The 16,414-nt window shown below is 42.4% G+C and overlaps 3 protein-coding genes and 1 long non-coding RNA gene across 4 annotated transcripts in view; all 4 read left to right on the top strand.

The window, feature by feature from the left end:
- The window catches only part of LOC106805518 (1,25-dihydroxyvitamin D(3) 24-hydroxylase, mitochondrial-like), an 8,173-nt gene extending 2,200 nt beyond the window's left edge, over nt 1-5,973 (top strand). Inside the window, exons 6-10 of the mRNA XM_014807140.1 lie at nt 3,443-3,646; nt 3,938-4,098; nt 4,512-4,678; nt 5,075-5,153; nt 5,944-5,973. Of these exons, the coding sequence (XP_014662626.1) occupies nt 3,443-3,646; nt 3,938-4,098; nt 4,512-4,678; nt 5,075-5,153; nt 5,944-5,973 (641 nt within the window). The remainder of the gene's footprint in view (nt 1-3,442; nt 3,647-3,937; nt 4,099-4,511; nt 4,679-5,074; nt 5,154-5,943) is intronic.
- Nucleotides 5,974-6,099: 126 nt separating this feature from the next.
- On the top strand, nt 6,100-7,423 carry LOC106805531. Its single transcript, XR_001393441.1, has 2 exons — nt 6,100-6,171; nt 6,934-7,423. It is a non-coding gene; the product is annotated as an uncharacterized LOC106805531 (long non-coding RNA).
- A 1,314-nt stretch (nt 7,424-8,737) lies between these two features.
- Nucleotides 8,738-11,971, top strand: LOC106805530 (eukaryotic translation initiation factor 4E type 2-like). The gene is made up of 2 exons (XM_014807163.1): nt 8,738-8,958; nt 10,501-11,971. The coding sequence occupies exons 1-2, from the start codon at nt 8,853-8,855 to the stop codon at nt 11,052-11,054; spliced, it is 660 nt and encodes a 219-aa protein (XP_014662649.1). The 5' UTR covers nt 8,738-8,852; the 3' UTR covers nt 11,055-11,971.
- A 511-nt stretch (nt 11,972-12,482) lies between these two features.
- LOC106805517 (ribonucleoside-diphosphate reductase large subunit-like) overlaps nt 12,483-16,414 on the top strand; it is a 9,993-nt gene continuing 6,061 nt past the window's right edge. The window contains exon 1 of the mRNA XM_014807139.1: nt 12,483-12,815. Coding sequence (XP_014662625.1) covers nt 12,643-12,815 — 173 coding nt within the window. The 5' untranslated portion in view covers nt 12,483-12,642. The remainder of the gene's footprint in view (nt 12,816-16,414) is intronic.

Below are 16,414 nucleotides of genomic sequence, written 5' to 3'. Positions count from 1 at the left end.
CATACTAATTACTAAGTAACCGTAACTCACGTGCCCTCCACGTATATATATATATATATATATATATATATAATAATAATATATATATGTGTAGGTATATGTATATTGCTCTTCCCTACACTAAGGTATACGTCTAATTGTCTCCAGGTCTTACCGAGCCCTTTCGCGTTGGGTTCGTGTACTGGAGGGGTTTCCTATTGGATTTGTCTATGCTCGTGATGCCGACCTCCTCCTCATGTGCACGTGCGCACGCGTGTACCTTCCCCGTGTACAACAGGTGTACGTGAGTGTACGTATCTGCCGTACACAGATGCACATGACCGCACGCGTGCGCACACATACACGCGTGCGTGCACGTACACGCGTGCGCGCACATACACGCATGCGTGTACGTACACGCATGCGCGCACATACACACAAGCGTGCACGTACACGCGCACGTACACGCATGCGCGCATATACACGCGTACGTACACGTACACGCATACGCGCACATAAACGCGTGCGCGCACATACACGCCGCATGTGTGTACGTACACGCATGCGCGCACACACACGCATGCGCACGTAAACGCATGCGTGAACGTAAACACGTGCGCGCACATACACGCGTGCGTTCGTATACACGCATGCACAGTATACACGCATGCGCGCACGTACACGCATTCGCGCACGTACACGCGTGCGCGCACGTACACGCGTGCGCGAACATACACGCATGCGCGCATATACACGCATGCGCGCACGTAAACGCATGCGTGCACGTAAACGCGTGCGCGCACATACACGCGTGCGTTCGTATACACGCATGCGCAGTATACACGCATGCGCGCACGTACACACATGCGCGCACGTACACGCGTGCGTGCACGTACACGCATGCGCGCACGTACACCCGTGCGTGCACATAAACGCGTGTGCGCACTTACACACGCACGATCACGCGCACGCGTGCGTGCGATCGTGCACATTAGGAGCTCGGCTGCACGTGCTTGGACAAACCCAATGCTCTCGTGACAACACCGCGGCATCCTGACTCTGTGACTGTGCACGGGTCTTTGCGCCTGTGCGTGCCGTACCTCGGCGTTTATGCCACAGAGAGTCGTGTAAGCTTCCTTGCCTGTCTCGCAGTGTTGTTATTACAATAATCCGTTAGTTCTGTCTGCACGGTGGGCGGGATTCGCCTGTCGTCGTCGTCGTCGTCGTCGTCGTCGTCGTTGTTGTTGTTGTTGTTGTTGTTGTTGTTGTTGTTGTTGTTGTTGTTGTTGTTTGTTGTGCTGTTTCTTGGCGGCGGCAACGGAGAGGAGAACAGGGGGAAGAGAAGATAATATTGGGGATGCGGATGAGGATCGTATGCGAGGATGCCATGTATGATGTACGTGCACGCAATGGTTGATGAGCGACACCTTATTCTCTGTAACTTCCGGCTCCGCCGTGTCCTCGAGAGTTCCCGTGACGTCGGCACCTCGGCGACGTAGCGCCAAAAGTAAATGACGTAGGGACGATATTGAGCACGCAAAAGATAGGGTGGTGGCGTGGTGCACATAGCAAATTCTGACCTTACTACTTCGTTGGGGCGGCCCGCCTTATTTCCATGCTTACCCTATAAGGTATAGCGATTGGGACATCGCCACCTCGGCGACATAACGCCTAAAGTAAATGGCCTAAGGCCGATGTTACGCATTTAAAATAAAGCGTGGATGCCGGACAGTTTGTGCGTATTGCAAATCCTTTCACTTTGATTGTGAATTGTGATTCAAAATTTTCACTTTGGTCGCAGCATCCCGCAGCAATTTTCCCTATTGTAATATACATGAACTGACGCTCGCGTCGCTCGTCGCCGTTGCAAGCCAAGATAAATACCTTCGGCCGATCTTGGGCATTCAATCGACGTCACGTGTGCATTGTAAAATCCCATCTACAAGATTCACTTTGCTCGCAGCATCGCGCTCCGGATTCCGCGTATGCTAATTGTACATGAAGATGGCGCTCGCGCGTTGGTCACCCACAGTTCACTGCCAAGATAATTTTCTTCGGCCGTGCTCACACGTTTAACCGGACCCTATCATAATAATATCTAATATATTATTTATTATATAAATCTATGCTGAGATACTGAGATGACTGAAGAAAACTGCATAATATCTAATATATTATTTATTAAATGTAAAAAGCTTGCTGAGAGAGAGAAGGGTGGGAGACTGAGAAAAGGCGGTAGGAATGATAGCTGAGCGGCCGTAAAAAAAGCAGGAGATGGAGCGAGGGACAATGAGGGGCAAGGGGAAGGACGGGGGGTGAAGTAGGTGTTTGCACGCTACAGGGCGCGCTCCTAATTATAAATACAGGTCTACTGATAATGATTTATTACATAAATCTATGCTGAGAGACCCCCTGACCATAAATAAATAGTCATCACAAAATATAACTCTTCTGGTGAGATTTTGCGCTTGCGTTAACACACGAACGTAGCCAGATTGTGAACTGATCATGACTGGTATATGCAGCGTGCACCTTACATGCCATAACATCAGGTGATAACATACCATAAGATCTTCTTCCTATTTCTTAAGTAAGGTCTACTGATGAAATGTTATCATATAAATCTATGCTAGGATAACTCCTCTTCATTTCAAATGCATAATTATTGCATAATATTAATTTTCTCGGGAGATATTACGCATGCGCGAACACCGTTTTTTAATCACCGAGTTGCACTCTCTCCCTCTTTCTCTTTCCCCCTCTTTCTCTTACTCCCCCCTCTCTCGTTTTCTCGCGCGCTCTCTCTCTCTCTCTTTCTCGCTCGGTCTCTCTCGATCTAGTGAAATGAGCAATTTCAACAAATTAATATAAATGTGTAATGACGTACGCGCTTAATACCTGCGGCATTGTGCCGCTACGTGGCGCGCCTGCTCGGCCACAGTAATTGAGTGGCAAAGCAGAGGTTACAACCTTTTTGCAGCTTTTTTTCACAATTACAAGAAAGAGTTTTGCTGTCGCCCTTATCACAGTGGTGGTCACCCCTACATATTCAATAATGAACCCGACCTAAACAATGCCCCCCTGTGCATAGTCATGTGATAGTCAGAATGAAGGCTGTACATGTACTCAAAAGTACCTCAAATACCATTTCCCACACTCAGACACGTGCCGCAGAAACGCGCGCGCAAATGGTCTCCCTCTGGGTGGAGGGACATACCCCTGATTGCTGTTCTCTGATTGGCCACTTGGCAAAAAAACGTCCAACACGCCAACTCCGAGTTGGCGAAATTAGAACATGTTCTAATCTTCCAACTAGTTGCTATCGATCGGTTGGACGCGCAACTTTTGCGTTTACACTGTCGATTGTCAGTTGCGAAGTTGCGAAGTTGGTACAATTCGGCAATTCGCCAACACAAAGTTGGCAGTGTAAACCCAGCTTTAGACACTAGAGCTATTCCAACAGGTGTCGGATGCATCCTGTTCGATTGCCGACTCGGCTGCCTGGAGATGACGCGGCGTGACGACATACAGCAGCTCATCCAATCAGTGCACGTGCTGCTATCGGCGACAGAGAGGCTGTTTGTGATGCCGCCCGCTCTGGCCAAGCTTCTGAACGTGAAACCTTGGAGAGACATGGTCGCCGCGTGGGACTACATATTTGCGATCGGTATCCGAGACCAATGTTTCCTGTTTCGAAACTTTCTTTAGAACGAAATAGAACGAACGCACCATTATTTAGGAGTTTAGTTTATGTTCAGATTACGAGGATTGGATTTTTAAACGAGACTTATTGGTAGATAGCCAGCAAACCCTCGTACTAACTGCGTGCATAGAATAATATAATAGTATCGACTCCTACATATTGTTACATCAGGTTTGGACGGGTCCATCTGGCTATGTTTAGAATTGAATGTTTTCAATATTGATTCATAATCGATCACCGTCGTTCTCGTTACAGCCGAGCAACAGGTTAACCAAAGGTTAGAAGTTATGCGACAGGAGCAGGAGCGGGGCATCACTCCATCCGGTTTCCTAGCAACGCTCTACTGCAGCCCGAAAATTCGAACGGATGAGATTTACGGCAACGTGGCAGAGCTGCTTGCTGCGGCAGTCGAGACGGTACGTGAGTCATGTAGCGCCATAGTAACGCGCTTTAGTAAACTATGCCATTTGGGTTTCCTTTGAAAGCGGATGACATTGGTGCTTAACCAATTGCAACTCATCACCATTTGAGTATACATTCATATCAGTTTCTTTGCAAGAGAGAGACATGTGTGCTTAACCATTTACAACTTAGGATATTCCAATGGTTATAAATATCTTGGGACATGGATGGGACATGGATTGGCTCCGTGCTATGAATCTATTCACGATGCAGAAGCACTCGAGACTAATGCACGATGAGTTATACTGTAATTACTATCGTAAATAGCATGTTAATTGTTACTCGACTGTTTCGATAATGTCCACGGAGTGCCCTTTGTGCGTTTATACATCGTATACATCACACTGGGTGTACTTCTTGTATTCAGACATCCAACACTATCCACTGGGCACTGTTCTTGTTGGCCAAGTATCCGGAATCCCAGGGGAAACTTTGGAAGGAAATCTCGGCGGTTATTTCCCCGGAGGAAGAAGTGACCCACGATACGCTAGAAAAGCTGCCATATCTGAAGGCAGTCATCAAGGAAACCCTTCGGTGAGTGATTGCTGCACATCGTAATTATGTCCACTTAAGACACTCGTTACCGAGATTCTTCTCGTTTGCCGCAAACGAACCGACCCTCGCGATAATGGCGCTTAGAATGTAGCAAGCTCAGCGTCCCCGTGTTGTATATAGCCACGCATTTGATTTTAACAGTATATTTGTTTCTTGTATTTGTAATGAGGTCCTACGGGCCTATTAGGTACTCGTTTATATAATTATCCGTTGATAAAGTAATAGCTATGACTATTCATCCTCATGCGTACGAATCGTACTCGTCCTATAACTTTACTCACCAAATTAATTGGCAATTCGCTTGCTCTATGCATTTGAATAATGGCCAATATACAGGGTACATTCTCGTGAAAGTTTTCTGTTTTTGGCACACAGCTTGTATCCGGTTGGTATTGCTAATACTCGCATGCCATCGCAAGACATAGTTATTCGTGGATTCTCCATTCCTGCAGGCGTGAGTTTACTTAACACTATATACAGATTAGAAATACATAGAAGTGAACCCCTAATTATTCTCACATTATCATATTATCATATTTATATTTATATTTATGTATATATATATATATATATATATATATATGTATATGTGTGTGTGTGTGTGTGTGTGTGTCAATGCTGTACGGTTGAAGCATTCCTCTCTCTTGCTCTTCTCTTTCTTTCTCTCTCTTCTCTCTCTCTCTTCGCTCTCTCTCTCTCTCTCTCTTTCTCTCTCTCTCTCTGAATATCTCTCTCCTCCCCCTTTCTCCCTTCTCTCTCGCGCGTATGTGCTCTCTGTCTTTTCTTTCTCTATCTCACACGCTCTATCGCATCTGATCCATCCATCATGCATCAATCCATCCATCCATCCATCATCATTCATCCACCCACGCAATCAAGTCCATCCCATACCATCCATACCATCCATCCTCATCCATCCAGCCAGCTATCCGCCCCATCGCATCCATCCCAATCCATCCCATCCATCCATAGCCATCCATTCCAATCCATCCATACCATCCATCATGGACATCACCATCCATCCATCGCCATCCATCCATGCCATCCATCCATCCATACCATCCATCCATCCATACCATCCATCCATCCATCCACTCCATTCCATCCATCCATCCACCATCCATCCAATCCATCCCGTAGACCCACCATCCATCAATCCATTCCATGAACGCCAGTGACCCACCCACCTAATACATCATGTATCCTATCCTCATGCACGCTGGTCGCTCAACGCACACTACCAGATCGCTTCGTCAAAACGGTCAAACGTGTAAACGACACTGACCGATCGGCGGCCATCTTCGGACGACCCGCTAACACTTCCGGCCCGGAGAGATGTTATGAAACAAGTCGGCACGGACTGACACAGCACCAGCGCGTTTTGCGCATCGCAGCCTTCGGGCTTCGGGCCGCGAGGTTGCCGTGGGGGAGGCGCGTGGCAGAGCTGGATATGTACCCTCCTACTCATAAAGGTGCGGTTGATAGTAGTTCTTACCCTCCTCTTCTCATTGATGAGTAGTGTAATGTTTATCTGCGTCCTATATTCGGGCCGTGCGCGTGTGTCAAGAGATGTGACTGTTGAAGTGAGTGAGTGAGTGAGTGGCCGTGAGTAGGTGTGCTGTGTGTGCTGTGTAGTGTGTGCTGTGCGTGCGTGCGTGCGTGCGTGGCGCGTGTGCGTGTGTGTGTGTTGTGTGTGTGTGCTGTGTGTGTGTGTGTGTGTATGCTGTGTGTGTGTGTGGGCAGTGTGTGGCGTGATGTGTGTGGTGGTGTGTGTGCTGTGTGTGGTGTGATGTCGTGTGGTGTGGTTGTGTTGTTGTGTGTATGCGCGTTGTGTTTTGCGGTGTATATGTAGTATGTGTGTATATGTATGTCGTAGTGAGAGAGAGGACGAGAGAGAGCGGAGAGCACAAAGAAGAGAGAGAGAGTAGAGAGAGAGAGACCGCACCATGACGACGAGAGAAGAAGAGAGAGACGAGAGAGGACGAGAGAGATAGACATGAACATAGACATAGTCTTCGTATTCTTTTGCTTTTTCTCAGTGAGTGGAAGTGGGAGAGGAAGAGTAAGAAAGAGACCGCGAGCTATAGAGAACAAGTGAAGGAAACACAGGAAGGAATGTGGAATGGGAGGCTGGAATAGGGGAGAAATGTGGGATGAGAGAGATTAGGTGGCAGCTTTCTTGGATCGCGATTATTACAAGGAACTACACGTGTGTATATTATGTATACCTGCAGATTGTGCAGAACTTCAAACTCGTCGCCGGATCCTCGAAAGATCCTGAGGTGGTCGTCAGAACTCTACTGAAGCCAACGTCAGCAGCCGACATCCGATTTATCACGCGCGTGTAGTTGTTCGACAATAACTAAAGCAGCATGTAAATTAAGGGTAATCTGATTAGAAAGTTCCCTTCCTATGTTTCAAGGAGCGCACTAATAGTGGATGACACTTGGTTTAGAAACAATATCGCTATAGATTCAGACTATCGCTATGATGCGTGTTACGTATTACGCGTGTCTTGTATGCATTCAGTTTACGTGGTATAAATACCGAATAAGTGATTTCAATAATCATTCGTTCAAGTAGTCGCACGTTATATTTGTATTTGTTCTATAATTACGAGTATATAGGTCTGTTGCTGTTATCTATCTGTCTGAATGCTTGTGTTAAACTGTATTATTCAATGTTTAATATCTGTAATAAACCTGTGCTCAGATGAATTGGCTACGCGATTTCGTTAAATTTCGTTATTGTATATAACACACATGTCCGCCATGGTAAAATTAACAGTATTTTGTGCTACTCTGCAATAACAGCGATAACAAATAGCGATATTTCTCCTCCTCCTCCTCCTCCTCCTCCTCATCCTCTTCCTCCTCCTCCTCCTCCTCTTCCTCCTCCTCCTCCCCATCCTCCGGCCTCCCCCTCCTCCTCATTCAGCCGCACCCCCTTCTTTTTCATTCCGCTTTCTTCCAGTCCTCTATCTTTCCACTTCCCACTCCGTCCGTCTTCCTTCTTAAACTACTCGTGAGTACATGAGCACGCACCTGACCCTATAATAATCAACATATCTGCACTATTATTATGAACATATCTATTCTCGTACAGATAACATAGATATATAGGTAATATATATATATATATATAAGTTCGTAGTATAAGCTACACTTTCGGGAAAAAACAGAAAATTCGGAAATAACTGGATGTCTTATAACCATTACAGTGAGACATTTCGATATTCATTTTACTATATATATACTCTGCGGGGTTCGAGTAAAACTGTGTATTGAAAGTGATTACGTCACCGCAAACAGTAAACGTAAATAAATCATGTACACTTTTTCACAAAATGCAAGTGATTCTGTTCACTTTTTATGCTTGAATTGCTGCACTATACTTCCTATTTTTCTATTCTATTCGATGTGAACAAACATGCACTCACGAGTGACTCATACATATAGCACATAACAAGCATTTAATGTTGTGATCATAATATCAGATCGCCTAGGTTTTTTTGGATTTTTACCTAGTTGAGAAACAATCGTATCAGGAAGAGTTTGTGGATACATTTGGTCCCGTTTTACTTACTTTTTTTTACGAACAAAATTTTTACAAATATACCTACACCATAGAAAAATCGTGACATAGTCAATTGAATAAGACAGCTAAACGAAATGAAGATGAATAGATGAAACACGTCCGTTGCGTATATCAAGGACCCTAGAAATATATACCTGTTATTGGCATATAGAAATAGGTATATCCTCGAGGTATATATCTATTTCTATGTCAGCGACAATAGAAAAATCATTAGACACGCTTGGCTGTCGTTTAGGATGGCAATGCACACAGATTGCGAAAACGTTGCACTAGCATTAAAAAATATAATCACGTGTGATTTTTAATAATATGTATAACAGTTGTCTATAAATGTATTTTTCTGGATTTTGATATATTATAAGCTCGCTTTACTGCACCCCTCACATAAAAAAGAAAATAACGCACAGCGATACTATAGATGGCAGCACGTACCACGGTTCTTGTAAAAAATCATAAGAGTTACGTGAAGTTTATAGAGCTAGTCAAGTCTGTTTGCAATATTTAACAAGGATTTTGTGTTTATCTGTATTTAGCAGGGATCTGAACACATTACAACATGAATAATAACAAATTTGATGCTTTAAAGACATCCGACAGCGATGACTCTGACAATGAAAACAAGGACATGAAAGAAGAACGGGAACCTGTAACACCAGGCCCAGGTCTGTCTCTGCTTTACTTTTACTAGGCCTAGTTTCCTACTTTTACTTTTAGTCTTTACTTCAGTCCTACTACTACTAGTACTACTAGCCCGATCAGGCTGTGAGACTGACGACGTCAGTACACAGCCCAACACCCACTCATTGGAAAATATGACCGTGTTGACCGCAAGAAACATAGCCCAAATCTCTCTTCAGTTTGTGCATATGTCACGTGTGAAGTTATTGACATTGTGAATTTGTGTAAGAGTACTATGTTAACGCTTACCCAACTATTTCAGTCTACCATGACAGTTTGTCCATTTCTGCAGGAAATGCGACATAGCTGAAATGTGAAGTTAGCATAGTTTATTATGTAGGCTGTGTGCAGGATATAACACAGTACCAAAAAACTTGTAACTGCTTTCTAACGTAGTATGCTAACTCTATCATTCTTCTCACAGGCACTTGGAACGTCTCAATAAAAAAAAATGAATGGTAAATAAACACGAAATGTACCAAAGTCTTTATGTTTCTCTACTCTATTTCGCCTATAATCACCTGTAAATGCCAGTCAAATGCTCATCTGCAACATGCAAGTACACCGCACGCCCGCGCTGTGCACAAACAACATGAATAAGAGAGCGCTATAACGCGCTCTCTAAAGCGTTATATAAGGGAGAGATTAGATAATTAGAGATAATTAGAGATAGATTATTAGCATAATTAGATGATTATTCTATTATAATTAGCATTATTATGATTATGAGCATTATATGATTATATTAATGATGATTATGATCATAGCATTATGATTATGATTATTCTATGATAATTAGCATAATTAGAGATAGATTAGATCTTATATAATACAGAGAGATATAATAACGCACTTCTCTTATTCATGTTGTTTGTGCACAGCGCGGGCGTGCGGTGTACTTGCGTGTTGCAGATGAGCATTTGACTGGCATTTACAGGTGATTATAGGCGAAATAGAGAAAAAAATTAAAAAATGCGAGTAGAGAAACATTAAGACTTTGGTACATTTCGTGTTTATTTACCATTAATTTTTTTTATTGAGACGTTCCAAGTGCCTGTGATTCTTCTGTTATGACTTATGTGGCAGTCATACCAGATATATATATATATATGCAAACCTTCACCGTACAGGCCCATGTCTAAACAGTCTATTCTGTCTCAGGATTTATACTGCAGCAAACTTAGTGACCGCTTTGACCTTAGCTTGAGTTCATGTTATTATAATCCTTCAATTGGTCCCCCCCCCATTTTTACCAGAGTTCATTATCTGTTACCAGGAAAATGGAGCACCTTATAGTTGGCTTTTGTTCTACAAGTTATTGTTCCCTTATATTAGCTGGTTTGATGATAGTTTATAATAAAAATAATATGTATAATGTAATATTATATATAGTATTAAGTATAAATTGTTAGAAAAACAATGGCATGCCGAACGGCACGTCAGTTCCGTAAAATTATGAACTCTAAACGAATACGTTTGTATGTGGTTTATCGATTATGTGCTAAAGTTTACATTGTTATTCGCAGGTGAACACGCGCTGCAGTTTGCCTACACATTCTGGTTCACACCACGATTTCCGGGTCGGCAAGCATCGTCTCTAAATTTTGAGCAGAACATTAAATACGTCGGGACAGTTGCATCTGTTGAACAATTCTGGGCGTATTACAGCCACATGGGACGACCCGGCGACCTCACAGGACACAGTGATTTGCATCTCTTCAAAGATGGTGTGAAGCCAATGTGGGAAGATCCGGCAAATAAAGAGGGTGGCAAGTGGATTGTGCGCTTGAGAAAAGGCCTGGCATCTAGGGCCTGGGAGAATCTTATCCTGGCAATGCTCGGGGAACAGTTTATGGTTGGCGAAGAGATATGTGGCGCGGTCGTATCGGTTCGATTTCAAGAGGATATCATTTCAGTGTGGAACAAGACTGCCAGTGATCAGGCAACTACGTCAAGAATTCGTGACACCTTGAAACGAGTACTAAATCTTCCTCCGAACACTATTATGGAATATAAAATGCACCTGGATAGTCTGAAAGACAATTCAAGTTTCAGAAACACAGATGTATTTGTGCGGTAGACGTGCTGCATGTGTTTGAATTTGTTAATTATTCTTTTTGTACATGTTTTGATGATGTTGACTCTAGTGTAGTGACTGGAACTTATAAAAATTATATTATAGCTTGGGATAATATATGAGTACTAGCCTCAAAGATCTGTAAAAGCCGAATGTTGTTTAACTCTCACAATGCGGTATTGAACTGTTTATTTGTGCTTATTGTGTCAAAGCACAAATATAATTATATGCCTGACATGTAATTTGTAATATTCCTTCTTGCACTTAATGAGTGCAAAGAATATTTTTGAGCATCTATCAGGTTTCTCTGATTTGCTATTCAGAGCAAACCTGTTTGCTATAGGAATTAATAGATAAAAGACAAAACAAATTTAAACTTGATATCAATCTCCATCGAATTTATATGTTAGTTCAACTATTTAGATTGGATAGCAGTTTTTCAGCTAGTTGGATACATTCCTGGGACCAAGGTGTCTATGTCTCCAAATTGTCTTTTGTTAATAGACAGTATAAAACAATTAGAAATAGCCCAAAACAAATCTGTTATAACACGTGTATGTGCTAATTTTTCCCAACGAAAATAGTAGTTGGCATTCATTGCAATATGGTGTTAAATCAGTTTTATTTCATATTACTTTTACCACACGTCTCTAATACCACATGCTTAATTGCTGTTACAAGTGCATTGGTTTATTATTACATGAGTAGCTTACTTACCTGTCTATATGTACCTAACGCATATTATATTTTATAACGACAAACAATACAATCATGTTCCAGTGTATCAAGGCCCAATATTGCTAACTCGTATCTAATTTGGCAGGCTATTGTGAAATGTTCTCTAGTATATACTGTTAGAAGTATACAGGATATGAACGTGTGGAAATAAACGTGTAAAATATAAATTTTATCGAAAACAATGTTGTTTGTTGTCTAAATTTTGGTAATCTAAACGTAGACGGTAGAGGTATTTACTATAATTAATATATTATGGTTTATACTTGTATGTTATTAATATGTATAATAATACATTTATTACGAATAACAGAAAAAATACTATTTAGCTACTATATTTATTGATTTTTATGGTACATAATAATGATAATTAAACAGACAACTGCGACGCTATTAATTTCTATACATAACTAAAAGATATTGTCAAACGAAGAACACTATAGATTTAAAACTATAATTTACCCATTAGATCATTTGTATGTGTGTAAAATTTTTCTAACATGTGATATATGGATATATGTAGTATAATAAAGTAGTCATAATAAATAATACATTCTAATTAATAATACGGCCAACGGTGGGGCCACAGTAGCATGTTTCCCGCGTAGACTGGTACTCGCTCCCACATCTCGGCTTAGTTACTCGATGGGTAATCGAGGTGGGAGCGAGTACCAGTCTAGTTTGGCGCGCAGATCTGGCGGGAAATCGACAATTGGGGCAGTTGACTGAGTTGAGTTTGTCGTGTCGAATACCGTTGAGATTCTGAGTCTCCTCATTCTATTCAACGTATTCCTGTTTATTTCTTACACAAAGTTGTTCCCTTTTTAAGTGTGAGTTTTGAACTAAGATTGTAAGGATGTACGTCCTAAAGAGAAACGGCAAGAAAGAGCGAGTGATGTTTGATAAAATCACGTCGCGCATTTCGAAGCTTTGTTACGGACTCCATCAGGAATTCGTTGACCCAACGCAGATAACTATGAAGGTATATGTCATTACTAATTTAACTGTGCTTCTAATAATTCTGGTTACGCACTAAGTGAACAAACATACATACAACTTACGTAGTCCTACTAAAACTGAAGTGCTTTAATATACTGTTTACTCATAGTCATAGACATAGTATTACTATTATTAGTATTACCGTATTAGTAATACTACTATTACTAGTACTAGTAGTAGTACTACTAGTACTAGTACTACTAACGAACCTACGCAGTTGCCAGTTCATTAAAAACCGTAAAAAGGGAAAACCATATTATTAACCGTATTTTAAAGAACTGTTGTCTGTACCCAGACGTCCCAAGTGTCCCGTTCTCACCGGGGTCGTCCCGGTGCGACATAGGGTGTCACTTTCCCCCACAGGCACAGGCACTTGTGACTTGGAACGTCTCAATAAATAAAAAAATGTAAACACGAAATGTATTTACCACCAGTACCAGTCTTAATGTTTCTCTACTCTATTTCGTCTATTATTGCCGATAACTTGCTGTAAATGCCGTTCAAATGCTCATCTGCAACACACAAGTACACCGCATTATAACTCTGCCCTTTGTCCTTACCTACTCCCGCCAGAGATATCTCGTGAAATCCTGCAGGAAATGTTCTCTCCGTGAAAATGTAAAGAGGACGAGATGTCTGTTTATACACGAGTAATGGGGCGCATTGCATGCCGGGATGAGCTGCTGCCGGCCTCCGAGCTCCGTTTCGAGGCCCGCCAAGCCAAGCATAATGCGCGTGGGCATGACGTCACGCACACACGACTACAGCGATCGATCGAAAGTAGCGCCGTTGGGGATTTTCGAATCATGTTGTCCTCTACATTTTCACGGAGAGAACATTTCCTGCAGGATTTCACGAGATATCTCTGGCGGGAGTAGGTAAGGACAAAGGCCAGAGTTATAATTCGAACAAGTGAACATTTATGTACACATAGATACCAAGATGGAAGCTGTTGGATGTGTATTTTTGCTGTGAAGGTGTGAAATGAAGCGAGCGTCGAGCGAATTTCGCGATCATGCTTTCCTACCTGCTCTCTTATTCATGTTGTTTGTGCACAGCGCGCGCGTGCGGTGTACTTGCGTGTTGCAGATGAGCATTTGACTGGCATTTACAGGTGATTATAGGTGAAATAGAGTAGAGAAAGATTAAGACTTTGGTACATTTCGTGTTTATTTACCATTAATTTTTTTTATTGAGACGTTCCAAGTGCCTGTGCTTTCTCCTGGGCGTAGAGGGAGGGTACCGCTATGTGGCAGCACTAACCCTAACCTAAACCGACCAGGCTCTCCGACTGTTATACATCGTAGGAGCCTGACACCCTTCCTTACGAAATGCCTGGTTGCTTGAAAACAATGGATGTTCTTATGTCTCTTTTTGTACGCAAAAATTTACGAACTTTTGCTACGTATTATGGGATATCTATTGGAAAATGGCGGTGTTTGTTCGCAGTTTCATCTTATCAATTCTAATAATTACTCGCTGACACGTATATACATGCTCAGTGATAGCGCACATATAATAAATCGAGGCGTGGAAGCACAGAGAAGCGATAAGAATCATAAAAAGTTAGATAATTTTACGTTTAATAGCAGCGCACGTCGTGCCGAACAATATTCTATTGCGTCGGCTTGTGAAACCTCTCGGCAACGTAGTGTTAAGTGAGAAGGGAACTTGTGGCTAGCCCTAACCCTAACCTCTCCCCTAACCCTAATCCTAACACAAGTGCAGCCACATCACGTGACCCTCCATCTACGCCCGGGGGAAAGTTATTCCGTGCGACATGCTGGTCTCGGTCACAGGCACTTGGAGCGTTTCAATAAAATATAATGCTATACATAAATACGAAATCTATTTACTACCAAAGTCTTAATGTTTCTCTACTCGCTTTCATTGCCGACAATTTTCTGTAAATGCTGTCCAAATGCTCATCTGCAACACACAAGTACACCGCACGCTAAAGCTGCTGCACACTGACACATAAATATATAACGGGTAGGAAAGTGTGCTGGCAAAATTCGATCGACGCTCGCTTGATTTCATACGAATACAACACAAATATTCAACCATTCTACTCCATCTTTGTTTCTATTTGAAGAACAGTGTTCACTTGTTATAAAAACATACTGTCTATGTTCGTAACCGAGCTGTGTCACGCAAAATCACACAAAGCCTGACGAAATTATCGCGTTCGCTCCCGTTGCGCAGTTTATGTAAAATTAATGGCTGTTGGAATCAGGGAACACCCACCGGTGCTCTTTGTGACCTCATTTTTGCGCCGCAACGCTCTACTGGCGGCTTTGACGGGGCTCACATGGGAGTTGGAAAGCAGCGTGGTAGTTTCCCAAAATGCAGTGCGCCACCTATAGCCCTGTACTTGCAGCCATGCAGTTACATAAACTGCGCAACGGGAGCGAACGCGAGAATTTCGTCAGGCTTTGTGTGATTTCGCGTGACACAGCTCGGTTACGAACACAGACATTATGTTTTTATAACAAGTGAACATTGTTCTTCAAATAGAAACAAAGATGGAGTAGAATGGTTGAATATTTGTGTTGTATTCGTATGAAATCAAGCGAGCGTCGATCGAATTTTGGCAGCACGCTTTCCTACCTGCTATATATTTATGTGTCAGTGTGCAGCAGTTAGCGTGTGGTGTACTTGTGTGTTGCAGTTGAGTATTTGATCGGCATTTACAGGTGATTATAGGGTCATTCCGTGTCAAATCACCCAAAAAAAATGCAATTCTTAACCCCACCCCCTCAGATTTGGCTGAAACTTACTTTCTATGGTGGTTTGGGGCGAAAACGGTCAATTTTCAAATTTCAGCTCAATCGGACCAGCGGTTTGGCCGCTATGACCTGTCCAATTTTGGCAAAATGGGCCAAATTTGGCGAAGCGCCCTATCTATGAACGTCCATAAATCAGTAACCACTGGCCCAATCTTGATGGGAATGGTATCTTTGGAAAGGGAATTGCCTAAGGATTCCAAATCTGCCATTGTTTTTAAGGTAGGAGTAAGTTAAAAGTTGATGATCTCTTGACCTTAGCGTTGACCTTGAATTTGACCTTGTTGCCCTTGCGACTTTGAAATGAAAATAGGCCAAAATTATAGCCCAACATGTTTTCCACAAAATATAAAAGAACCAGAGGTGTAATATTCCTCAGTAGTCTGCAAAAGCAAATCAAAAAACACTTCTCCGTGCAATTTAACTTGAATTTAATTGGTTTGTCATAAAATCCAGTTACTTTGAACACGAATACATACAGAAGCTAAACGCTAAGGTCAAGAGATCATCAACTTTTAACTTACTCCTACCTTAAATAGATTTGGAATCCTTAGGCAATTCCCTTTCCAAAGATACCATTCCCATCAAGATTGGGCCAGTGGTTACTGATTTATGGACGTTCATAGATAGGGCGCTTCGCCAAATTTGGCCCATTTTGCCAAAATTGGACAGGTCATAGCGGCCAAACCGCTGGTCCGATTGAGCTGAAATTTGAAAATTGACCGTTTTTGCCCCAAACCCCCATAAAAAGAAAGTTTAACCCAAATCTAGGGGGGTGGGGTTAAGAATTGCATTTTTTTTGGGTGATTTGACACGGAATGACCCTTTACCTTGACCTTGATC

Source organism: Priapulus caudatus, unplaced genomic scaffold (genome assembly GCF_000485595.1).
Source record: "Priapulus caudatus unplaced genomic scaffold, Priapulus_caudatus-5.0.1 Scaffold116, whole genome shotgun sequence".
In the NCBI taxonomy this organism is placed as follows: Eukaryota; Metazoa; Priapulida; class Priapulimorpha; order Priapulimorphida; family Priapulidae; genus Priapulus; species Priapulus caudatus.
Note: the sequence above shows the minus strand (reverse complement) of the source record. Positions and strands in the feature narration are given on the sequence as shown.